This window comes from Vanellus vanellus (assembly GCF_965231255.1).
Source record: "Vanellus vanellus genome assembly, chromosome: 25".
NCBI classification, from domain to species: domain Eukaryota; kingdom Metazoa; phylum Chordata; class Aves; order Charadriiformes; family Charadriidae; genus Vanellus; species Vanellus vanellus.
This window is the reverse complement of record NC_138930.1, coordinates 1,764,041-1,789,771: the sequence shown is the minus strand read 5'-3', so window position 1 is coordinate 1,789,771 and position 25,731 is coordinate 1,764,041. Positions and strand designations below refer to the sequence as shown.

At 42.6% G+C, this 25,731-nt stretch overlaps 2 protein-coding genes across 4 annotated transcripts; one reads left to right on the top strand and one right to left on the bottom strand.

Moving 5' to 3' along the window:
* Positions 1-1,797: 1,797 nt before the first annotated feature.
* SUGP2 (SURP and G-patch domain containing 2) lies at positions 1,798-18,391 on the bottom strand. Its single transcript, XM_082495293.1, has 10 exons — positions 18,295-18,391; positions 17,583-17,704; positions 14,741-16,423; positions 13,687-13,804; positions 12,514-13,022; positions 12,214-12,325; positions 10,202-10,722; positions 9,213-9,277; positions 8,425-8,561; positions 1,798-2,044 (listed from the first exon to the last, which is right to left on the bottom strand). The coding sequence occupies exons 2-10, from the start codon at positions 17,695-17,697 to the stop codon at positions 1,993-1,995; spliced, it is 3,312 nt and encodes a 1,103-aa protein (XP_082351419.1). The 5' UTR covers positions 17,698-17,704; positions 18,295-18,391; the 3' UTR covers positions 1,798-1,992.
* On the top strand, positions 18,319-25,489 carry ARMC6 (armadillo repeat containing 6). 3 transcript variants are annotated; one of them, XM_082495295.1, is made up of 9 exons: positions 18,319-18,326; positions 18,697-18,835; positions 19,338-19,490; positions 19,940-20,022; positions 20,735-21,305; positions 21,809-21,954; positions 22,527-22,658; positions 23,183-23,320; positions 24,193-25,489. In XM_082495295.1, the coding sequence occupies exons 3-9, from the start codon at positions 19,370-19,372 to the stop codon at positions 24,403-24,405; spliced, it is 1,404 nt and encodes a 467-aa protein (XP_082351421.1). In that variant the 5' UTR covers positions 18,319-18,326; positions 18,697-18,835; positions 19,338-19,369; the 3' UTR covers positions 24,406-25,489. The 3 variants fall into 3 exon arrangements, with proteins under 3 accessions (XP_082351421.1, XP_082351420.1, XP_082351422.1); XM_082495294.1 differs by lacking the exons at positions 18,319-18,326; positions 18,697-18,835 and having other exon boundaries at positions 19,241-19,490; XM_082495296.1 differs by lacking the exons at positions 18,319-18,326; positions 18,697-18,835; positions 24,193-25,489 and adding an exon at positions 23,567-23,696 and having other exon boundaries at positions 19,241-19,490.
* Positions 25,490-25,731: the final 242 nt, after the last annotated feature.

Sequence of the window (25,731 nt, the reverse complement as noted above, 5' to 3'; positions counted from 1 at the left end):
CCGAACGGCATCGAATACAGCCAGAACTTCCCCCATTCCGTGGGTGTGTTTGTGTCGCGTGAGCGCTTAACCGTCTCTAATTTTAAGATTGTCTTTCAGAATTCTGATTTGCCATCCAACAATAGTTGTGGGATTCCGAAATAGGTGTTGTAAACGGGTCAAAGACAGAACTGTTGTTCACACCACGAATCAAATAGTCCCCAGTGAACCTCTGCCAAGGAGGCGGCTGTTCTAAAAATTACACTTTATTGCTCTGTATTTGCTGCTTTACTCTTGCTGTATTACCTAGTGGCGAGATAACAAAATAGGGCTTTCCCTTCAAAGCAAAGTCCCGCCTAAGAAATAATTTTCCAGGAAATTAGCACAGCCTTCTAATGACGTGAGTTAGGCCCAAAAAGCTGAAGAGAACACACTGTGTGCCAGCGCTTTCTTAAACAGCAGTAACTTTATTGCCCACAGATAATGCAAACATTTTCCACCCTTGCTGCAATTCAGCAAGTTACCTACTTAACAAGGTTCACAGAAACTAGTTATTTCAGAAGTACCCTATTGTTCTTTGAGCATATTCTCGTTTAAGGTGTTTATTATTGCTCAAATCTACAGTCTGGTTGTGATTGGCCACTCAGTCATGAGATATGCAGAATTAAAGATGATACAGGATTTTCAGGAATCCGTATTTTAATTAGAAAATATACCTGCTTGTAGGATAGAAAATAATCCAAAGTAACGATATTTGAATTTCTGAGTCCAGACTTTTTTCGGGCACAACACATCAGGATTAAGTTTAAAGCAGAATGGAATATCAATAGAAAAAAAATACTGTACATTGATTTTGAGAAATAACATCTCAGCACAGATTGAGTGTTCACACTATGATGCTGTAGTGTCCTCTAAAAAAAAAACCCCAAAATAAATAGGAAAAACGTCATTGGTGTTACACCAAAGAAAAGCTTTGAAGGCAAAAAACTGAAAACATCTCTCTTAGTCCCAACACAATGACTCCAGAGAGTGTCATCAACTGCAGTTCTCTTACTCTGTTAGGGCACCTCCCCCAAAATGGGGATCTCCTCGTTTCTCTCCAACGAGAGCAAATGTCCTATCTTCTAGAACCAGGTCATGACATAGAATACATTTTTGAAGGAAAAGGAGGAAAAAAGGTGTAGCCAGGGCTTGGACTTGCCTCTGCAAAGCTTTTCCTAGCTGTCAGTGTAAAAGCAAGGGACAGGAGACCCGGCTGGTGTCTTTCGCAAACGAACGCTCTCACTTTACCTCTCGATAGAAGGCGGCTGCGCAAGTGTTAAGTTTCAGTTCATTGCAATTTTCCCCCTCACATCCTGTCTAAAAAAGGAATTTGGATTTAAAGGCGACAGTAAACCACACACGTACGTAAAGAGAAAGTTTTGCCGTTTTAAAGTCAGTACACCAAGAAAATCAGAGAGACAGCTAATTCCTGGGATAGGGGAATAAAGGGTGAAACTCTTGCATTCCAACTGGGGCACAACGGTTCTGGTGTTCATGTGGAAAGTAACACTGTTGTGTACGGATTTAATGCACTAGAAGCCACATGAAAAAGTAACTAAGAAATGATTTAGTGGGTATTCTCAACAGAGACATTTAGCAGCACAGAAACAGAGGGACCTTCCTCCCCTCGTACACTATAAAATCCTGCTTTACACTAATATAACACTGCATAATCTCGATTCCACTTGTTAGTGCCAAAATGATGCATATCTCTTACAAATGGCCAAATTCACAAGCAAAACATTTAAACCAGAAATTGTTTAGGTCTACATTTATTGCAGATATTAAAAGATTAACAATGCTAACATGTTTACTTACACTAAAAAGAAATGTCAGTTATCCAATAACATAAGCATCTAATTGTTACTAGCTTAGCACTACTGCCAATTTGCACGGAACAGAAACTAGCAAATTGCTCTACAAGATTAATGGCAAAAAAACAACCAAAAGACAGTAGACACACCACTGAAGTTAGTTAAAATGTTCACTGAAGCTTGCAGTCTTCATGGAAGAGAGCCTGGAACTAAAATAACAGAAAAGAAGCTAGTAAACTTTAAACAAGGCAACGTAACTGCATAACAAACGTTTCACATGTACAAGTATTTAAAATTTTCAAATCAGAGCTGCCTGCAAAAGCAGGTCAAAATAAAAGGAAATTCCTTTTGCGAAAGGAGCGTAAGGTCATCTCTTGGTAAAACAAGATAAAAGTGGCAAACGGGAACCCACTTGGGAGCAACACTGGAATCTCAGCACCAGTACTGCTCTGCTGAGATCTTGTCCAAAATTAAAGTTTGGCACAAGAAAGACAGACCATACGACAGTCATCCAGGGTGGCAGATTAAGATTTTCCCAATGTTCACCTTTATTCTCAAGACAGCATTATATTCTAAATGGAATTGCGCTCAGGAAGGATGGTACCATTTTCCAATCTGGATACCAACGATTCTCCTGGGTTGGGTCAGCAGGTGTTTAGCAAACGTACCCCGAACGGTACCGTGCCCAACAAACTGCGGTGAAACCAGAGGAGCGCAGAACGCCCACCTGGGTCTGAGAGTGGATTTCAACCTAGTGTGAAACTCCACTTCGCCTCGGGCCTTTCTGCAAATAGCGTAACGTAAAATCAAGACTCCTTCCAAAACGTGAACGTGAAAGAAGAGGTGAACTGGAAGTTTGAGGGGAGATAAAAAATTGTGACCGGCAACACTGGCAGCTTCATCAATGAAACGAAAAGAAAAGCTAAATCCTTTCGAGTGGGTCTGAGAAATACATCAGAGGCCAACAATACTGGTTCCAGAGCGTCATTCTAAAACAGACTGTGACTGATAGATCGCCTTTTTGAAAGGCTCACGTTTTACCCTGTGTAACTGCTAATTAGGCACAGGAAAGAAAGAAGGGCAGTGAAGAACACACCCAAATAGGAACTTAACAGGGAAGCACACACTGCCAAATACTGTAATTGATGATCTTTCAAGTAGCTGTGGTGTGAAATGTTTAAGGATTTTAAACATTTTCAAGTAAAGCCTATGAGAAATGTCTGGGCTATCAATGTCCTTCATCAAGTCTGACAACCAGATAAACTTATTTGTATTTATAGCCTTCCTGCTTCAACTTCTTGTAATGTGAAGAAGACACATGTAACGTTCGTGGAAAAACAGAACTACCAGCGTATTTTTCTATACCTGCCATCATGGTTTTATTTAGTGATTCTGTGCTTCAAGGCAACTAAAACTGAGTGATCAGAAAATTACACTGCAACGTGATTTTGTTTCTCATGGTTTCAAAGACCCATACAGAAAGGAAAAAAACCCAACGCACTTGCATTCATAAACTCAAACTGGTGGTTACAAGCAAGGAAAAGTTTGTTGCTACAGAATTAAAATGAAGACACTCCCTTTCAACCAGTAGGGTTTTTAATGGAAAAGGAACATAATTTTGTTCTTTAAACAGCAGGCACAGGCAAGTTGATAACTGAAGAACACATTTTCTTACATATTTGTCAGTTAGGAACTTGAGATGCTGCCACGTTACTGCGGGGGGCTATTAGTGGTGTACCACAAGCTCTTTGCTCTACAAGAAGCATGGTGCAGGATGAAAACATCAGCAAGACAGCACGCACTCCTAGTAAGCAAAACATGCGTCAGCTCAAGATAAACTCGTTAAAGAGAACGTCAGTGAAGTAGGTTTTGGTACTATAACATTCAAGCGAAGACTTCTGACTGGTTTTAAAGGTAACGATGGAGAATGAGTACACTAAAAAGTGCGATATTAAATTCTGTCACTTTCAGTAATGCAGTCACAGATCCCTTATTGATGTGCAAGTTGGAAAAAGAAGAATGATAAGACCATGAACGTTTATTTGTGGTAACACTCCTAAATCTTTCACGTCTTCACAACTGCTTCACCAAGCAGTTAGGTAAAGCTTTTTGCTGAAGAACAGTAGGTTAATCCAGTCTTCTCTTTCATCAAATTCTGGAATAGTCCCTTGAAAATACAAAGTTTTTGTCTTATTTCTTGGGATTTTTCAATAAAAAAACTTCTGCAAAGCAAGTGTTTAATAGAAAACAGAAACGACTCTCTGAACTGATGGTCTTATAAAACTGATGATCCACTTCCAGATGACTTCCGAATATCTAAGTATTTTCTTCAGTAGCTTCTGCAGGCACATGAATTGCACCTGCTCATGACTTAAACTTCTTTGAGAAGGAAAGAAATTATTCAAGAATTTGTTGGAGAAGAGCTGCAAATTTGTGTGAAAACAAAAAGTACACTTAAAATATGTACTGCTTGTTCATTACAATGAAAACCGTTAGCAGCCGAGGTTTTCAAGGAAGAGTTTAGTGTTCTCAAACTCAGATGAACTCAGTTATTCATCCTACACTTAAAGTCTAGAATGCTATACAAAACAAGCACGCAGGTAGAGTCTTCTTAAAATTGGTGCATGGAGGAAAGGAAACTGCTTTATGCAGACTCCAGAAGCAGATCAGAAGATTAGCCTGTCAATAAAACGTAGTAAAATAAATTGTGAACCGCCTTGCAAGAAGATCTGAATTTGAGAAGATTCTTGGCTTCAGAAAGGATCAGAGCCAAACCAGGCTAGTCATAGTTTTCACGTTGCTTATTCGTTTTTTTGGTAAGCCATGTCCTCACAAAACAGGCAAACTTGGCCAAAGAGAGAGGTAAACAGGCACTTCCGAGAACAAAATCAGTTGTTTCTTCCTCAGAAGATGACATCCAAGTTGTTAGCTTGCACAATTAAATACAAGACTAACTTTAATCTTGGAAAATGTTTTAATACATTAGTATTCAAGTCCACTGCTATAGAACAAAGTGTTCTTCATACTGGCATACTCTGCCGAAGATCTTTCACACAGCAGCCTTTGCATATCCGTGCACTTTCTAGCGAGTGAGTCTCTTATGTCAAACCTAGAAAGTAAGATTTGGGGTAATTCAGCAGTTCAAAGCAGTTCAACGTAGGTCTGGATTTTCATGAAATGTTAAGAAGCCAGATATACTCATGGAAACAGTAATATTTTCTTGGTAAAGGAAGACAAAACCCTGATATTTTAATGTTTGCAGGAATTCATAAACCAGACGTGTCCATTGCACATACCTATTTACTTGCTCTTTTCTGCCTGTACATTTGTATCATTCTTTGACGGAAAACATCAAATGCATCTTCTTTATTTTCTTCCCCTGCAACACCCAAGCCCTCCCCTGCAGAGGTAGCACCCCTAGGGAGTAAAATGAATAGTTAGAACACTCTGTTTCTGTTACATTTGACAACGCGCAGAAGAGATCTAAACAATAGCTTCCAACATAGACACAATACAAGTGGAGAGTAATTCTGCTTCATTTGGGGGGAGAAGGGGAGCGGAGGCTCTGTACCTGGTCTACCTGATCAACTCTAAAACAATTCCCACCTCCCATTACACATGCAAATGCCCACCACAGGAAAACGCTCCTATGATATTAAGGGAGCAGTGAAGATACAGTCATCTAACAGATCAAATTCTTAAGTGAACTCTTGTATTAACCACTTTATTCGTGGTAGGTAGGATCCTCCGTTGAAAACATGGCAAAAATGCCTTGTTTCTTAAATTTAAAAAATGACAGAAGTCAGACACTTTCAGGAATGAGGAGGAAGCACCACATAACTCTGGATAAAAGATGAAGTTGTTACCAAGGGAACGTAATGCTGCTTGCTTAAATTTTCTAGCACCCAAAGCAAGCTGGAGTCTTGCAGGACACATACCACAGACAAAACCTGGAGCTCCTGCCCTTTCAAGAAAAATGAGTCATTAACTCATCCCTCTTCATCTAAACATGCCAACAGAAGCAGACAGGTCTCAGCAATATCAAAACAACCCTCTGCCCTGGAAGTAGATGGAGAGGATAGCCCACAAGAATGCAGAGATACAAATAATTAAAAACCACCTCTTTCTCCAGGATACGTGCATAGAATGTCAACATTACAAAGCTCAGATGAATGAAACCTCTGCCACAGGAATGATCCTCTGTGCCAGTTTATCCTCCGGGTCAGTTACATTTGTATTATCTATTAAAAGATTTCATCACGTGAAGTAAGAAAATTTAGATTGCCTCGTACTGAAATTGGGATTGCTGTGCTATCAGCGTAGAATCTGAGGACCTTAAGTAGAATCAAGAAAAAGTATTCTTATGCAATTTCTGTAATAATAGGTCCACTTAAGCCAACTAGATAGTTGTGCAATTCTAAAAGAATGTTCAGACTTTAAAAAGCAAATTCAACTTTACAGTCCACAGTAGAAACCCTGGGTGCTGTTTCTTCTTCTGAACGGTACTAGACTCTGACTTGGGAACTTTGCTGTTTTAATCTTTTATAGTACGACCTGCTTGATGCAGACTCTTCATTTGCTGTTTCCATTACACAACAGCTGCTTCATACTTCCAAACAGGAAGAACAGACTTTTTTTTTTTTCTTCTATTTACACTACAGTTCCTCTTCTAGATTACCTTCAGAATAAAAAAACCTAATCAGAGACATGAGGTAATTATTCAGAGGAGGGTCTATGCCATAACAACGTTCAGCCTTTCAGTGCGTTTTGGTTGGGTTTGTTTTTAAAACATCTCTTGAACCGTAGAATTGGTCAAACAAATTAGTTCTCAAGACAGGAAACAGCTCACAAGACTAAAACGAAACTCTACTTAAAATCTCTGGATCCATCCTTTCCATAAGGAGTCACCATGCAATTCATGTATCTTTCACAGTAACAAATAAAAATCTCCTCAAACCTGCAAACATGAATTGCTCTCACAGCCAAAGACAAGCTTTAAGCTTTCCTAACAAGAAAGGGCCCCAAGTTTCTTTGCCTAACAACTTACGTGCTCGAATACATCACTTTTAGATATCACTGTTACATAGTGATCTTGATAATGCTCTACACTAGAATTGCAGTATCTCCAGTTATTAATCTATCCCCTTTTGCTGCAGAATGAGATTAGACCCTGCACTGTATCAAAGCAACTAACAAGAGAAAGGAAAATCTTAAATTGCACTGGTTTCATCCTCACTGAGGCTGCCCCAAAGCACTGTCCAAAGAATGACTTTGATGGGAAAGTAAAGAGAGGTTCACATCATGATAATAATCAATAATATGGAGTTCTCTCCACATTACAGAAAAGGTCAACAAGTTTTTTGGAAGAGGTACAGAAAGCAGTTCTTCACTGCTCTTTGCAGGTGTCTTTACCAGAGTGACACAGCAATGGACTCAAGCTGGAAAAACTGTATTTTCACATATTAAAATGCAGTCTTTAAAGATGGCCAAAAACTTTTAGAATGTGGTGGGCTAACTGTCAGATACAATTAAACAGCTCATGATTAGCTGCGCAGCAAAACTTGTGCCAGGAGCTACAGAAACAAAAAAAAATTACTCATCTATTTGATCCCAACAAGTTTTGAGGTGAAGAATCAAAGTTCTAACACTGGTGAACACAAGAGAGCTACAGACGAAGTAAGCTGATTTCTCACTGTCTGCTGCTGCTGAAGGAAATATAGAAAATATAGTGATGGCCACTGGACCACAGGGAGCACTAAGGAAAAAAGAAAGCAAACAACCAGAAGTACCCCACCAACTAAAATGACCAGTACTGTCCAAGGCATGAAGAGAAAATAGAAATCCCCGGAGAATGAAGACTGTTAAACCACAGACTACGTGTGGGGACTAGAAAGCTTGACATAGGTGTTCAGAGAGAAATAAATAGTTTCTGCCTCCTTATTCAGTCAGGGAGTTGAAGGAGGTATTATCCATCCTCCATGCTGGCAGCAGTGGACACTGGATACAGCTACTTTAAAAGATAAAATGAAGATTCCAAAAAAAAGTGTATTTTAAAGGAAAAAGCACACTTACCTTCTGGCAGGTGCACTTACCTCTTTCAGTGTGCAGTGGAACGAATCACATAATTAGAGTGAAAATAAATTTGTTGCCTAAACCTAGGAGTACTGTGTATGACATTCCTAAAGTCTATTTATGTATGATGTACCTGGCGTGGTAGCAAGGAGATCCCCAGGATAATACTAAGTGTTAAAAAACCCCTAAACACGCCAAACAACAAAAAACACTTCCTGAAGAACCGGGGCACCCATATATCTTTAGAAAGTGTCCGCACACTGCAGCATTCACACTGCAGCCTTCAGTGATGTCAAACTGGATGGCAAGAAATGGCCACCTTCCAGACCAGACTTTGCCCAGCCTGGCTAGAGAAACGCGTGAAGTCTCCGCGCTCAACTTTGCTGAGGCCAGAGGCCAACGTCAAGACGGAAACAAAACTGGCCACATCTAGGTGGGTAAGATAAATAAAGTTACTATTAGAATGCCAGCCTTTTCCAGAGCTGTCAAATTTCTGTAGTGTGTTCCCATTACATACACTTTTACAGGCTCTCTGATTCCTTTTCCTCGTGTACCGAGGCCATGTCCTTCTTGCCAGCCCATCTTCTGAAGCATCTGGAAACCCACATTCCTGTTTGTCAGTTTTTTGTGTGAAAATTCTAAATCTTTGGGTTTCTGTGGAGAGGAAAAAACAGAAAAACAAAGGGTTTTTTTTGTGATACAGGGAGATCATGTATTAAAAATCCCTATAAACTGTGTTTTAATTTCTCCATATACAGAAATATCTTATGAGCAGCACTTCTCTAACTACACAGAAAAGGTCTATCAAAGACTAAATATCTGCCTTGCCAGTTGAAAAGAAAAAAATAGCATTTATTTCAGGTTGTCAAATTATTTAATTACATTATTAAAATAGCAAAGAGTACACCTTCATATTTTAAAAGGTATTTAGAAATATTGAATGATCTGATGACTGAATCCCTGTTACTAATACAGAAGCAGTCAAATAACATCTCACCAATTTTGGAAAATTACAACATATTTTCCTCATGGCAATACACGGATTTCTTCTTAAAAAAAAAAATAGAAGACAAGATTAACGCACAGCTGTTCAATAGTGCTCTAATCATAAACTGTTTAATTTAGACACAGGTAGTTAAAAGACAACAGGAGCCACGGCTCTCCTCAGGTTTAGTCCAATCTTTTTCAGGATCAGACTTTTCAGGTTTTAATTCAATTTTATGACAATGCCACATTTGCAGAGGCTGTGTCTTGTAAAGACAGCTGATTCTCAGAACGCAGTGACAAACCAGGAGAGTTCTTTACCTTCTTCTTTTTTGTAACTGGGCAACCACGAGGCCTATCGTAAGCAATTCGGACAGGTTCATGCACTGCAAGTCAAATCAAAGACAAAATTCAGCTGTAAAGAAAAAACAATTTTAATACAGAACTCCAAAAGCAAATCTCAAGTGGGACTCTAACTCAATGCCTTGGCCTAAAATCGGAACCAACAAAAATCAGAATGAAAAAAAAAAAAAGGAAAGAAACAGTAAGACCTTTTTTTTCCCCTCCACCACAAAAAAGGTAATTAGAACATGTATGTATTTCATTTTGGACATATTATGCCAGCAACACACTGATGGGTGATATACTGTAAGGACTTTAGATCTTTCATTTCCCTGAGCTTCTGTAATATTCGGATAGAAAATTCAGACAGGGCTTAAATGAGGTTATTGTATATAATTTTCATATCACAAATGACAACCTTCAACAATAAAAATCATTATGCAAAGAAAAGCCATTTGTTAAAGCAGCTGCAGAGCACATATAATCAGTTTTAAGCTACTTATCTCTCAGTTCTTAGAATATCTTGACCCACCCCTGTTGCGGCCGTATTGACAAAATTTGACAAGCCAATCCAAAGTCTAAATATATTTAGTTAAACACTCAAAATATGTTCAGTGCTATACTTAAGTCTGTTAAACCTTCCATACGCGGATAAAATAAACCCTGCAAAAACTACTACGGTGAGTTTTTTAAACAGCAGAGAGGGATTAACATTCATGTATACTTCAAGAATATTTGAGGAATTATGTTTGATGCGAACTTTGCTATTGCACTATAACACAAACATTGTTACACAATTTATTCGGATTCCCCTTTGTCAGTTCAATGAACCTGTAAAGTGAACACTGTATTCATTTTTGTATTAAAGAAATGCAATTCTTTTAGCCAACAACAGTCAGTAACAAAGTACGTAAAAATCAGGAATTCTGTACTGATACCTACAAAACATCTTTTTAAGTAACACTTACCTTTTGGTTCTTCTATGAGGCAAATCCTTTTAGACGCAGGAATCATACCGACTTTCAGAGACTTGCTGCTGATTCGTTTGCGAGGGAAGAGGGTACCAGGAGCGGGAGCTGATGCCTGTGTCGACAGATTTGGTATAGCACCATCAGATGACGTGGCTAGCTGCATGTCACCTGTTGACATTTCCTCTCCTGTTTTGGAAATCATCTCTTCAGCTAGGTTTTCCACACTTCTACCTGCTGAGATGTCATCCTCTTCTCCCTCCTCTGCTTGCTCCATTTCCATCTCTTCCAAAGGCTGGGAGATATCGTCCTCAAACTCAGCTTCCTCCTCATTATCTTCTTCCTCTTCTTCTTCCTCCTCCTCCTCCTCTTCTGAAATATCCAAATTCCTCTCTTCAGGTTTAGCACCTTCCCCAGCACCAGATGCTTCTGACACAGCACTGAAGTTAATAGATGGACATAACTCATAGACTTTCATTCGGTAAAATTTGAAAGCAGAACTGTTTCGATCCTGGAGAAACCTGAGCAAAAATTACAGTGAAAATAATATCAGAAAGAGATTTTCTTTAGCTAGCATGAAGCAAGATATTAGAAATAGATTTCATTCATTTCTGAATGGTCATTCCAGGTGTGTTGTGTGTACAACAACATGTACTAAGAACAGAAATCATTCTCCTTAGTTCTTACAGACTGATTTTTATCACCACTTCTCGAACTGTATTGTAAAAAATTCAGTACAATTATCTTCATTATATAGATGGAGAAACTACGACAAGATGTTAGCTCTGGATGACCCAGAAGGCAAACAGCAGACCCCAGAAGAGAATTCAGGTCTTCCAAGTTTCCGTCATGCAGTCTATGTGGGAATAGATGCATTGATTCTGGGAGACAGGAGAGATAATAGGGCTCCATTTTTGTTGGCACAGTATGACTATAAAAAAAACCCTGCTAATTTACACGAGAGCACTTAGGCCATAGTAATCAAAGCCTCACTTAAAAAAATAACAAGACTGAAAATACTTTGGCAGAACACTGTTTCAAGACATAAGCTGATTATGTAGGATACAAAAGAAAAAAATACATATATCAGTGCATGTACACATTTGGGAGAAGTGTTTTTCCTTCTTAGGTATTTCAGAATTCCTGATTTTTATGTACTTTGTTACTGTCTTATTGGCTAGAAGAATTACATTTCTTTAATACAAAAATAGAGGTTGTTTTAGCATATTATATCTTGGGGCCTACTGGGGCTGCAGTAAGTTACCCATCAGTCAAATGCCATTACTAATTGCGTCATCTCTATGTACTGCTCAGTATGTTGTTTATCTGAAGAAGTTCAGAAAGATAGCAGCTGGAGATCGACTCAGAGGAGAGTATCAGGGTCACAGTCAGGATCCTAACAGAGTGTCCAACCTGGATCAGGTGTGGTTTTCTTGTGTTTGGTTTGTTTTGTTTTAAAGGGGTATGATGACAGGTTGGGACCTCTCCTTTCCTGGGCAAACTTCAATCACAGCCAGATGCCTCACGGGGACAAACTTTTTAGCAGGACCTGTTGTGATAAGACAAGGGGCAATGGCTTTTAAAATAGGGTAGATTTAGACTAGATATAAGGAAGAAATTTTTTACAATGAGGGTGGTGAGACACTGGCCCAGGTTGCCTAGAGAGGTGGGAAATGCCCCATCCCTGGGAGCATTCCAGGTCAGGTTGGACAGGGCTCTAAGCCACCTGATCTGGTTGAAGATGTCCCTGCTCATGGCAGGGGGGTTGGACTAGATGGTCTTTAAAGGTCCTTTCCAACCCAAACCGTTCGATGATTCTATATTCACCATTAATGGAGGTGCTGAGCAGGAAAACAGGGAGTATTGCTCAAAATCCTCTGTTCCTAAACACATTGAATAAAAGCATACATCTCAACAAACAATAAGAGGAAATACCTCCTTAGTAATCGGTTAGATGCATTTTGATTTTTCTTATTGCCCCATTTACACAGATAAACATGTAGGTTACTCACCAAAGGTCTGGGTTATCTGCACTGTTGTCTATGCTGAACTGCTCAATTTCTGGTCCTACCTGAGCAACAAACTTGGCAAGCTTCTCAGCTGTCTCCATTGTTTTAGCATCCACTGCAAGAAACAGAATGTTTGTTATCTATAGCTTCATACAAAATCTGCATCACTGGAAGCTCAATACAGTTGATTATTATCCACTTTAGCAAAATAAATGATTTTTTAGAATTTCCAGCAGAATATTCTATGCAATTCTTTTCTCATATAATTTGCAATTTAAAATCTAATCTTAGATCTTCACTTACCATCAGGAAATTGAGAGGACAATGGTGGGAAAAGTTCAGGTGGTGCTAATAAATCCTCAGAATCTGCCCTTTCTTCTGCTGGCAGAGAGACCTCTGAACCGGTGGCACACTGTGAGGATGAGGTGGTATCGAGGGAAGAATTCTTCTCACACAGGCTGGTTTCTGATACAGAAGGCTTTGACTGGACTGAACCTTGAAGATGTTTGTCTTGGTGCTTCAGCACTGTACCAGCTGAAAGCACAGTCTGCGTCCCTATGGTTGCTCTCCTCACCTTCCTTCCTCGAATACCATGTTGTGCGATAATTCCAAGCCTTTTTCTTTTAAATAGCCTTCTCTTAATACTTGCGACTTTCCTGGCATACAACATGGCCCTGACTGATTCTGTTGCAGATTCTTCTAGTGTTCTGCCCTCGCCGCCTGCTTCCTTCCCAGCTGATGTCCGCCTCTGCATCTCTGATAACTTCAGTCTGTAATACTTGTATTCTAGACTATCTTCATCAGACAAGAACCTGAATAAAATCACATAAATAAAAGGAAAGCCTAAGCTGAAAGCACAACTAATCTCAAATTCTCAGATCAGAAACTGAGTAGCAATTGATCCTTTTTTCCAGGGGTATACACAAGTTGCTACATTAACATTAGCCTGCATAGCTTTTTCTCAGAATAACAGCCAACTCCACTTCTAAAGCAGCAAGTAAAGTATGCCAAGCAAATAAACGATGGAGGGTTTTGACATAAATCATTTGGCTAGTAATTAATCAGCTATGCTGCAATTCACACATGAAGAGATACTGTCATATTAAAAGATCATTATTCATAGAGCACTGGATCCATTTCTATTACCTTACTGTATGTTTATATTAACTACATTTGCTTACTATTTTCATCTTGTAAATGTGAATTGCTTTTAACATCTTGTATTTAGATTGACATACAGTCCTTACTGACAGATCAAAAGGAATGTGATCTATTAGACAAAACAGAAGCAACAGGACAATTTCCAGGGCTATCAGGAAGTATAATTAGCTTAGGAAACATTTTCAAAAAGTCTGATTAAATATACAGTAGGCTTTGATCTTACACCCATTGAATGAAATACTGAATTTAATTAAATGCATTCCAAATATCTTCATTAGAGAATAGTATTATAACATACTGTTCAAACACACCTACCAATATTCAGGACAGTTCTTTTGAGCATTTCTCTCTTTGGCAGACAAGGTTCCTGAAACAATGCTGTTCACTAGCTGTTCAATTGTCTCTACAACTTTCCGATCAGCTCGCTGAGGGGCTGTAAGAAGAAATAAAATGCAGTCATTGTATTATTCTCATCAACAGAGTATCAATATGTCATCTTTTTTATTCTTTGACACACTGACATTTGCAATGACATTTTCAACATATTAATACAAAAAAGGCTGCACTTAATACTAGAATAAATTGAGGAAACCTCAGAAACTTTCTGACTGTTTTCTAAACTTAGATTCTAGAACAGTTTATTATGAGAAGCACGGTGTTTTAAGAAACTTATCCTTTGCCATCCTGGGCAAGCTAAGCTGTCTTTTAAAAGGCAATTATGTATAGCACCAAAAGGATTTTGTGCAAAATAAGTGTATTTGAACAATACTCTGAAGGGGTGAGTTCCAAATTATTAGCGATTCAGTGTCAGTGCTACGGAAGTATCTGAAGTTCAATTAGGAAAAATCAGATGAGTAGAGCAATGAGTAAGAATGCTTTACAGAGGATGAACTAGATGGCGTAATACAGTAGAGGAGATAGCATTCCTGTAGATGGTAGTATATAAGCAACTTCTAAGAAATACGCCTATATCTGATAAAAGCGATAATGGTAACATCTCCAACTTCGCTTATATGCAAATACTTCCTCTGTAATGCATCCAGTTACAGCTGTGGTCCTGGCCTCCCTACCTCGAAGTGGTGCAGCTGAAGGGTAGGGCAGCTGAAGCAGCCAAGGGCATAAGGTGAAAGTCCTAGATTTAAAGTATAAGCATGTGCAGGGAGGAAGGAGACGTGCTTTCATCCACAAAGCTGAAAGCGATTGCCACAACAGACAGTATTTACTACCTGCCTCAGCGCTGCTAGGGATTTACATGGAATTCCCAGAATTAGGAATTCCTGACCTAATGAAACCATAAAAATTAAGATGAAACGCTAAAGACAAATAAAGAAATTCTCTATGACAAAGTATCTCACAACAGTTCACTCACTTTTAACTTCTGTGTCAGGAGAGGGTTTATTAAGCTGTACGGTGGACTCTGGCTCAGTTTTCTTCATCTGAATTGGATACCCACTCTTCTCCAACCAAGCCTTCAAGTTTTCAATGTACTCTCTTCCAAACAATGTTGAATCATCAAAGTTTGGGAATAGTGTTGGTGCTGGCGCCATTTCCTGGAGCCCTACAGCTTCAAGTATTTTCTCTTGCCTAAAAACAGATGCTAGCGCAAAGGTCTGACCCAGAAGGGCTAAAGACTTACGACAAAGAGAAACAGTGGTCTCGAAAGCACTTGCCATTTCTCTTGGATTACCAAACCCACTTGTCTTAATGCTTAATTCGTAGGCATTGCAGGCCATAAGCAGCGGTGTAACACCTTTGAGGAGGCGGTCTTGTAGCCTCATTATGTATTTATCAAAAGGTTTTATTATTTCAAAGAAGCAGTTCTTTGTTTTCACAGCACCCTTGTCCAATAGCATATTTAAAAACTCATTGTCCACTTTGGGAGTTTTCAGAGCAGCATGTTGTAAACTCTTGATAGTAAAGAAACAATAATCTCTGTGTTCTGGCTTTAGGGAGCATTTGAAAGAAGCAAGCATTTTTGCACAGGTTTCTGTCTCCAGCTCAAAGAGAGCTCCAAAGAGCCGGGAAAATTCTGCATCATTTTTTATTGCATGAAACCCAGCCCATTTTATAATTTCTATTCCAAACGTTGAAAAAATGTCCGATTTGTCCACCAGGTCAAAATTGAGATTTCTGAAAACATGCGCAGGTTTTGGGAGCCTGAGAATAGGTCTCTGGGTTGTTATAGCTGGCCTCTGATTAGGTCGTGGAGGCAATTTTTGATTAGGGCGTTGGATGGTCACCGGCCTCTGGTTTGGTCGTTCAGCAGTTTCTGGCATTTGATCAGGTTGCATAGCTGGCTTCTGATCAGGGCCTGGTGGCAGTTTCTTAGTGTTCCATTTCTTTAGGGGAGCTTTGATATCTCCTTTGAATACTTTAGTTTTAACAGCACCCCTTGCAATACGCTTTCCTCGCAGAGCTCTTCCCCTGCCAATGTTGCCCCTCCGTATCGGGGGTCGGAACTCACTGTCAGATTGAATTCCAAAGTCTACATCATACTCCTGATTCTCCATGTTGCCATATTCATTTTCCATTAGTCCTGGTGATCTAAAATCACCTAAAATATCTGAAGAACTAAAGTCAGTTTCATGTGGTGCAGTGGATTCCCAAGAGTCAGGAGCGCCATAGTCCTGGTCATGAGAAGCCAGGCCCCCATACTCCCGGTCATGGGAAGTTGGGCGTCCATATTCCCGGTCGTGGGAAGCCGGGCGCCCATATTCCCGGTCGTGGGATGCTGGGCGCCCATACTCCCGGTCGTGGGATGCTGGGCGCCCATACTCCCGGTCGTGGGATGCTGGGCGCCCATACTCCCGGTCATGTGTTGCCGGGCGGCCAAATTCCCGGTCACGAGACGCCGGGCGGCCATACTGTTCGTGGTAATAGTTATCTTTCCTCATGAGGGGACTAGTAGATCTATAAGAGGGTCCTGGGTAGTCATCTCTAGGGTCTTCACTCCAATCATCGTGTGGATGGTGCTGGGCGTTGTCATGAGTATATCTTCCATCATCATGAAAACTGTCTTCATATCTTGGTCTTGGGACTGGCCTTGAATGAGCTGTAATGAGAAAAACATAAATACACCAATGCACTGCAAGTAGTATTAAGAAAAAAAATTAATAAACACATTTAGACACTTATAAGAGTCAACAAATCAAAACTTCTGAAGAACAGTACACACATCTAACTTCAGGACACTCCCATTTCCTGTCTTACATACATTGGACAATTCATAACAAGCAAAAAGCAACAAATGATTAACAATGCATAAACATACGACAAAACAATTAATTAAAACTTCTACTCTGACTAAAGCTGAAACACAAATTCTGATATAAACCCCATTTTCTACTTACTCACAACTTTCTCAGTTGAGCAAGATGGTAATGTGCTCATAATGCTTCTACTTGGACTTCTCAAATGCAAAAATATCAAAAGCATGCACTTTCTGTTTCCACACTGAACGTCGGAATTCCACAGTTGAACAGAAAATCAGATTTTCTACAAACTCGTACACAATTATCTAAGATAACATTAAAGCCAGAAATACTAGAATTTCCTGCAAAGCATCCAGTAATCCCTATTCCTTAATTCTAGTAGTCAAATTCAGAAAGTAAAGAATACTTGAACAAATTAAGTATTTAAAATAACTTGTTTCTTTGGCATTTACACAGCTTTAAGAAAACAGGAGATCTATTTTAAGACTCTCAATTTCCTATGAATGTAATCCAGGTTATTTTTATAGACATTTTAAATATCAAATTTAGAAGATTAAAGAAATTGCAGATCATGTTTTGTATACATTCACTAGATTAATGTCCTTCTTTTAACTTTTTCTCCAAAACCAACATGAAATACAAAGACCCAAAGGCTTCAAATGCACTCCTACATTTATTTGATTTATCAGGCATCAACAGAATTCCATCCTGCAGCAGTGCCTCTGGAGACCTCCCTGAAATTGGACCCACTCTCTGATGCAGCCTGAACAGAATTCCTTTGTTTGAAATTCGGTTTTTTGCCTGGAATTTGCATTCCACATTGAAATAGTGTCAGTCATACCAAGCTATTAGCCTCTTAAATGAAAATGGATGTGGAAAAACACCAGCACAAGTCCACGTTTTAGGCAAATATACGTAAATGGAAGGCAAGAAACCTAACATAGCTGTTACCAGAATAGCTGGTGCAATCCACGGCACGTCATGCCCGCGCTTCATTACCTTTAAAATGATGGATTGTGTCCTCTATAGCATCGCTCCGGTCCATGCGATACCTTTTAACTTTGTCCTGCACTACAGCATCAAACGTCTCCCGTGTGATCCGCCGAGAGGCCATTTTTATCCTGTAGCAAAACAGCACAATGCCGTCCCTGCCCGGGGCACGGACGCTGCCCAGCCGCTACCGCCGCCACCTTCCCGGTGCCCCGGAGCCCCCCGCCGGTCTCACTCCGGGCGGATTCTCCTCAGCACGGCGTAAGGGTGCGGGCAATTCCCTCCCCCGGTTCCCCGCGGGAGGCAGCCCAACCTGAGGTAAAACGCGGGGGGGGGGGGGGGGGGGGCCGCGGCTGTCAGCGCCTCCCGCCTTCCCGCCCCTCACCGGGCGACCCCCGAGCAGCTCACCGCTCACCGCCCCGCGCTGCCACACGCGCGGGCACCGGGAGGAGGAGGAACCGCCCCCGCCCCGCCCCGCGGCCCGCCCCCGCCGGGAGCCGGCCCTGCCCTCACCGAGGCGGCGCCCCCCGCCCCGGTCCCGCAGCCTCCCCGCCACACGGGAATCTCCCAGCAGCCCCCGCGGGACGCCGCTGGCCCCGCCCTCCCTCCCTCTCCGCGCCTGCGCGACGCGGGCCCCGCCGCAACGCAGACGCGGCCTCCTCATCCCCTCAGGGCGGGTGGTTTCGGGGGCGGCGCTGCCGTGGCGCGGGTCGGTACTAACGGTGAAGGCGCAGTCCCGGGTCGGACGGCGCGGTGAGCAGCAAAGGGAGCGGGCGGGAACGGTCCGCAGCCTCCCTGGGCACCCGCTGACCCGCGGGCCAGCCTCAGGGAGTTCTCGCACAGCGCAGGCGCAGAAGGCGGCGGGCCGCATGTGTGTGGCGAGCCAGCACGTTACGGGCAGGACGCATGCGCGGTGGGGAATAACGTGTTCATTATGGGCTGAGCGCATGCGCAGTGGGAGCAACGGGGTCCATATGGGCAGGACGCATGCGCAATGCGGCATGGGGGCAGTCATGACGGGCGGGGCACATGCGCAATGGAGCACCCAGGGTTCTTTTTCGCCCCGCGTTTTCTTCTGTGGAGGGATATTGGCGTGACTTTTGTCACTGGCGCATGCGCACAGAGAGGGCGGGGCCAGCGGAGGACGGGGCCGGGGCCTTCCGCTACGGCGGCCGAGCGGGGCCGGTCCTGTCAGCCCGCAGCCCTTTGTCAGGCGGGAGGAGCCCGTCGGGGAGCGGCGCTGCGGGCGGCGAGGGACGGAGGTGGGTCGTGAGGAGAACCGAGGCCTGTTGTGCTCCTGGGAGTTGCCCCATTACCCGCACCGGGTTCCTGGGCCCTCTCCGGGGCAGGGGCTGGGCCCGCTGAGGGGGATGCGGGGGTGAAGCGGACCCCGCTGTGGGAGCGGGGACAGGGGCAGGCCGAGGGGCCCCGGGCTGTGTTAACCCTCGAGCCTGTGGGCTCTCGGGACTGTGTATGTCCGGGCAGGCGGCCCGCCGTGCCCCTCCGGCAGGCGAGGTGCAGTGAGAGCCGTGTCACGGTAACACACCCATCGGCTCCCCCATCCACATCCTCAGCCTTTGAACGGCCTCCGTTCAATCGGTATGTTTCTGCCCGTTAAAAAGACAATAGTCATCCCTTTGACCATATATTTTTGGGTTTGAGTTCTGTGCTTTTATTCTGGACAAGAACAAGTCACTTCCTTTGTTTCTGATTAACATTAGAAGGTTTTGCATCTAAATGAATTGTGGACTATCTTAATGACAGGACAAGGAGGCAGTTTAATCCCTTTGAGTAAAATGGGATCGAAACAGATTGCGCAGGAAACATTTGATGATGCAGTGCAAGAAAACATTATGGAATTTGAAATGGATCCAGAAGAGGCTGTGAGAGAAGCTGTGCAGCAGTTTGAGTCCCAAGGTATTGTAAAATCATCTGCTTTTGCAGTTCAGATTATTACAGGCTGAGGTTTTACACATCTTAAAATTTAAGAGAACCTGTGTGCAAAGACTGGTTATCCAGTATTGAAAAGAAGCCTTTGTGAAGTGGAACGTAGACGCTATTAACACTAACCTAGTTTCATGGAGTAATTATGACTGAAAAACTGCTTTGAGTGAAACTGCAGGATGCAATTTGGCCAATGAAATGAAACTCTTCTTTCTTTTTTTTCTTTAAACCCCCCAGTTGACATTTAGCCAGAATTGATGCTCTGTTCCAGCATGTATTTGGCCGTTATAGTTGGACAGAACTTTAGCAACATTTCAGTATCTTTGTGCATTGATCCACTCTTTGTTCACTGTGGTGAACTTGAAAAATTTTACCCAAGCTCTTGTAACTAATATTAATCTTGTTTTTATTTTTCCTTTTAGGAGTTGACCTAAGCAATATTGTGAAAGCTGTGCGGCAGCCTGCCTCTGAAAATGGTCAAAAGCAAAAGCATGAAATTTTGCTGGTAGGAGCACAAATTTATGTTGTTTTCTAAAGATCAGGGTTATATAATAGTTTAAGTAATAGACTAAGAATAATGAGACATACCTTCTACTTCTGCCTCTGTCCCATTTCATTGTGAGCTCTTCAACAAGCTGTTAATCCCATCTATTCTGCAAACTAGGAATAATATAAAATTTCAATGAGCTACCTTGCACTTTTCAGTGGTAGTATATGTGTAAGTGCAAAGTGCCAGCATTTCCTGCCTAGGAAATGCAGAGACTACCTTTCGTAACTTAGAAGCAGATTCTGCTGTTGTCAGGTAAACTCAAACCACAGAAGTACTTTGATAAAAGAAATACAAGTGACCAAAGTGGTAGCTGTTAGCTAGCCCTTCAGAGAGTAGATGCAAAGATAGAATACAATCCCTCACCACCAAGAGTATAAAAATACTCATGCACACTCTTGAAATGTGCTGGTTGGACCCAGTTCACCCACTACTGGTCAGACTGGTGTACAATGATGGCAGAAGTACAGAGAAGCCCCCATTCCCCCAAGGGTCCTGTGCATGAAGACAAAATGCTGCTCTTTGAGACAGCCATTTCTTAGATATGTCAAACTATTTTAAATGTAAAAGAAGGCCATTACTATAAATAACCAAATTTGATTAACTGTAAGGAACTGCTCTTGTTCCTTCACAGTTCAGATCAAAAATTAACTTTTGTTCTCTTCTTTAGACTTTAGATTCCCTTGGGAAAGCCGTTGCTGACTCTGATCTTGCTGAGATGGCTGAGCAGCTAGTGGTCTTCACTGATCAGTGCAAAGAACAGCTGGCTTTCCGCTACCTGGCTGGGCAGAATGGTGCCTATTCTGTGGTATTCTCTGCCTGCCAGCTGGCTTCAGGAGACAGAAATCTAATGCTGAAAGCCTTTTACACTCTGTCTGCCATCTTGGATGGGCAGCCAGACCTACTTGACTCTGCTGGCCAGGATCTACTGCTACAGACTCTGAAAGAGTATAGGGAGGATGCGGAAATTACGCTGGCTGGGATCCGCTGCATTCGGCATGCGTGTCTGAAACACGAGCAGAATCGTCAGGACTTTGTGAAAGGTGGGGTTCTGCCACTTCTGACTGGAGCTATAGTCCAGCACGGAGACAGCGCTGACGTTGTCCGAACGGCCTCCTCAGCGCTCAGGATCATGACGTTTGATGATGACATCCGCGTGCCCTTTGGTCATGCTCATGATCATGCTAAGATGATTGTGTTGGAAAATGATGGGTTAAGAGTCCTCATTGAAGCTGCTAAAGGTAAAATTAACCCCATGACTGTTATCCTAATTTTGAATCGTCTGTGCTTTCTTATCTCAAATCTGCGCTCTGTCGTAACTTGAAGCTCCCCAGAGACGATTCTGAAATTTGCCACTGAAATGATGTTTAATTCTTTTGATGAAATGTGCCCTGAGAAAGAAAAATAATATGACTGTTCCAGAGGCCATCAGCAGCACTGAGGTGGCAGTTATCAGAGCTATTTGTCGCTCTCTCTAGGAAGTATTTTACAGCCCAATGCAGGTTTACAGGCACATTATCCCTGCTGAGGTGCTACATTCTTGCCAAGAAAAGATAATTCTGTCTCAGTCTAGATACAGAGTAAACAAGAGGATGTATTCTGTGCTGATGTCTTTTAATATATAAAGTGAAATTCATTGTTTCCTGTTTCTTTTTTTTTTTTTAATGAAGCAAAGTAAAACACCTTGATTCCTCAGCACCCCTCCTTGCTTGTAGTTACTCCATTCATCATCTCTCCTCTGCAGCATTCACAGATAACTCCGGTGTTCTCAGTGAACTATGTGCCACCCTTTCTCGCCTCTCTGTCAGGAATGAATTCTGTCAAGAAATTGTGGACCTCGGTGGCTTAAATTTTATGGTGGCTCTCCTGGCTGACTGCATTGACCATCCGGTGAGCGATATAAAGTGTACTTGGGAGCGGAGGTAATGCAGCAGGGTGTGCTTTTTATTTTAAAGTCCTGGCCCCTGTGAATGGGCCTTAGACTGTGCATTATTTTAGGTGCAGTTAGGGTTTGAAACCCAACCATTGATCCGTGTTAACGGCCTTATACACAGAACTAGGTTACAGGTGCTAGGTCAGGTAAGAATGCAGTAATTCTGAGTCTTGGTTCATGGTTACTTCCTCTGTCCTCCAAGCTCCACGAGCAGAACTCTGCTTGCTCTCGTAAAAGCCGAGCTTCTCATTTTCCACTCTTGTAGCTAGAAGAGATTCAAGAGGATTTAGAAGCTCAAATCACAGAGGGTTGGTGTTTTATTCTTTAAGCTTCTTTGAAAACCTCTGCCAAACTAACAAGGTTCCTTATTACTCTGTCCAGTGAGACAGTGTGTCTGAGATGTGAGTGACTGAGAATAGTGTTGCTCTTTGTAGTTGGGAATGACAACTGTTTGAATGGAGCTGCTGGGGGATGTTCTGGTTCTTTTTCAAAAATGGCTTTCTAAGCTGTTCTTTCTTGAGGAACACAGGACGTGGTGAAGCAGGTGCTGAGCGCCATCCGAGCAGTTGCGGGTAATGACGACGTGAAAGATGCCATCGTTAATGCTGGGGGAACGGACCTCATTGTGCTTGCTATAAGCCATCACCTTGCCAACCCACAGGTATGTACTTAATTGGTTGAAGTCCCACCGGGGCTGGGAACAGAGATCAGGTTTGGGCTGCGTAATGTAGCGGAGTTATCACGTCTTGTGCAGGGGGAACAACCCGCAGCGTTGCTCTGACTTGTGATAAACAGCTTATGCTGAGAGCAGATACATTCTAAGTACAGTTGTTAAATGATTGCAACTGAACAATGTATTAAACCTTTAACATGCAGCTGTCGTAGAGCGGTTAAGCATATGCTTTGGTAAATATTTGTGTAAATGTAAAGCTATGTCCACTTTACTATATTAGGGTTTTTTTCTTGTTCCTGAATCAGATGGGTACTGGGTACAGTGTTTTACACCTCTGGGCTGTAAAACTTGGTTTACGTGCCAGAAAAGCGGGATGCTTCAGTGGAAGAAACATAAAAATATAAAAATTAAATTTTAAAAATTGCCAAAAAAAAGAGAACAAACTCTTTTTCTTTTTCTTTCCTTAAAGCAACATTTTCAGCCAGTGAGTGTCTCTTCCCTTTGTCCTGTAGATCTGTGAGCAAGGTTGTGCAGCCTTGTGCATGTTGGCTTTGCGCAAACCAGAGAACTGTAATGTCATCATGGAAGGTGGAGGGGCGTTGGCAGCTCTTCAGGCTATGAAAGCACACCCACGGGAAGTGGCTGTACAGGTATTTGCCTCAGAGCACTTGATTATTTATTCAGGATTGGTGTTGGCTGTGTTCACTGCTTCATTGGGATTTTGTCCTTTACTTGACAAATAACAAAACGTTGCGAGTCTGTTGGGAATACAGCATCTAAATGCAGGACTCCCTATGTCTGTCGCCCTGATGTGACCAGAGCAAAACTTAGTTTAAGTTTCAAACCCACCTGAATTCAGGTTCAAGCAACTGTGGAATGCCATGCTTCTCTTCCAGGCATTACTTTTCCTCCTTCTCGAAAGAGCAGGATGAGGATAGGCTCTTTCAGACCCAGTCTGTGCTACGGTGTTATCTGTCCTATAGGAGACATCGCCACCTATTCTCCAGACCCAAATAAAATATCTACATGGCAAGAAGTTAGCCTCTGGTTTCTCATCCGAGTCTCAGTAGGTTTTGTGTCCGCTTTTGTGCTCTCCAGTATATGAAAATACCATAGAAAGCTTAAACAACTCTTTCGGAAAATACTAAGTGCCAGTGAAGGTGCCTGGAACAGCGTACAGGGGACTGGGAAAGTGGGTCTGCTGTAACTGGAGAATTCTATCTTAGCGTTATTTGAAGAAGTACTTGGTATTGCCTGGATGGTGTTTGAGATTTGCTGGTGTTCTGACAGAAGCAGAAGGTTTTGTTCTATAGACGTCAGTGTGAAATAGCAGCCATACTTTTGTCCATAGATTTTACTCTTCCAGGAAATAGTTTGTCGCTGTCTACAGCATCTCACATTTGGTTGCCCATAAGATTCTTTCTTTGGTTGGAGGCAGATTGCTTTGTGTGTGCCAGCATCCTATGGGGGTGGTATTTCCCTACAACAGACACTAATACCTCTCATTTACCTCTCTCCTCAGAAACAGGCTTGCATGCTGATCCGCAACCTGGTCTCCCGGAGCCGGGACTTTTCTCAGCCCATCTTAGAGATGGGAGCTGAGAACCTAATAACAGAAGCTCGTGCGACACACAAGGACTGCGATGATGTGGCCAAAGCTGCACTGAGGGATCTTGGCTGCAAAGTGGAGCTCCGCGAGCTGTGGACAGGTCAGAAGGGAAGTCTGGCTCAGTGAATCCTCACTCCACTGAGCAGTGGAGCTTCAAGGCATCTACATGTGTGGAGTCTAAGGGGGTAAACGAAGTGGCATGGATTAATTTGCAGTTACATTGAACTGGACTCTCTGAAGCAAATGGCTGGCTTGTGAGGCTGCAGTGAACTTTTTATTGGAAGCTACAGCTGAGATGGCTTTATGCATTCACAGGCTGCAAATCGACTCTGTAGCAATCATTCCCCGAATCATCTAATGCCTGAAGATGATCTGCTCCCCCCTGTTATGTGTGTAAATTGTGTACAGAACGGGGCCGCTTCCACGTGCTCTGTTCTCTACAGTAAGAGCAAAAGTGGAGCTTTTCTGGTAGGAGTTCGGTATGTACCGTGGCGGCTGGCTCTGCTTTGTTCCTCTGCTCTCTGCCGATGGAGGCTGGCAGCCTGATCTGGTGATGGGAAGGAGGAGGAAGAATCCCATCATTTGTGAATGTGTGCTGTCCTGTTGTACTGTTCTGCTAACTCTTATTTTACTGCTGACCATATTCTGTGTTGCTGCTTTGGATTTTCAGCCAACATAACATTTTAAACGAAAGCAAAGTAAGGGTTTTTGGATAGCATGGCCCAAAGCAACGTACTTCGGTGTTGCCATTTGTGTCTAGGAGGAAAGTTCATGTTCTCTTTCAGTGAGATGAGTGAGGTAGAGACTGGTAGCGAGGATGGTAGTTTCAAAGTGGGGACAAACTGGCAGTGGTACCACGCAGCGGGGAGCTGGCACTGGGAACCCCAGGCTTTGGCTGTCTCTTAGCGGGGTGGCGCTTCCCCGAATCCAGGAGCGCTGTAATGGTAGTGAAGAGGCCGTGTGCCTCATGGACTGAAGACAACTGCGGACCTGGGGGCAAGACAGGGGAGGTGAAACATCCAGAAGGGCTATAAAGTGTCAACTAAAGTCTTCTGTGTACCCTGATTTCTTGCTGGGCTGTGCTGTTACCAGCCCGGCTCTGGGGCTGAGCCTTCCTCCTGCGCTGCTACTGCTGCTGTACGCGAGTGGATCTTCTCTGATGTGATACTCTCTGTAGAAATGTTGACCGCATAAAACATAAAAATGTGCGAGGGTGGTTGGCTCTTTATGGAGCTTTTCTGAAGCAGGAAAAGAAAGCTGATGAGTTTGTAAGTAAAGCCTCCTGCAGCCTTGCGCTATCTGCCAGCAGATAGCAAAGGTCACTGTGTTCTTCAGAGGCTTCTAACCCCGTGTGGGTGTTCATAGGAGGAGAGGCAGCCAGGGCCTCCTCTTCCCACCATGGGAAAAGCTCAGTGTGGGAGAAGCTTGGTGTGGGAAAAGCTCCTCTGCTGA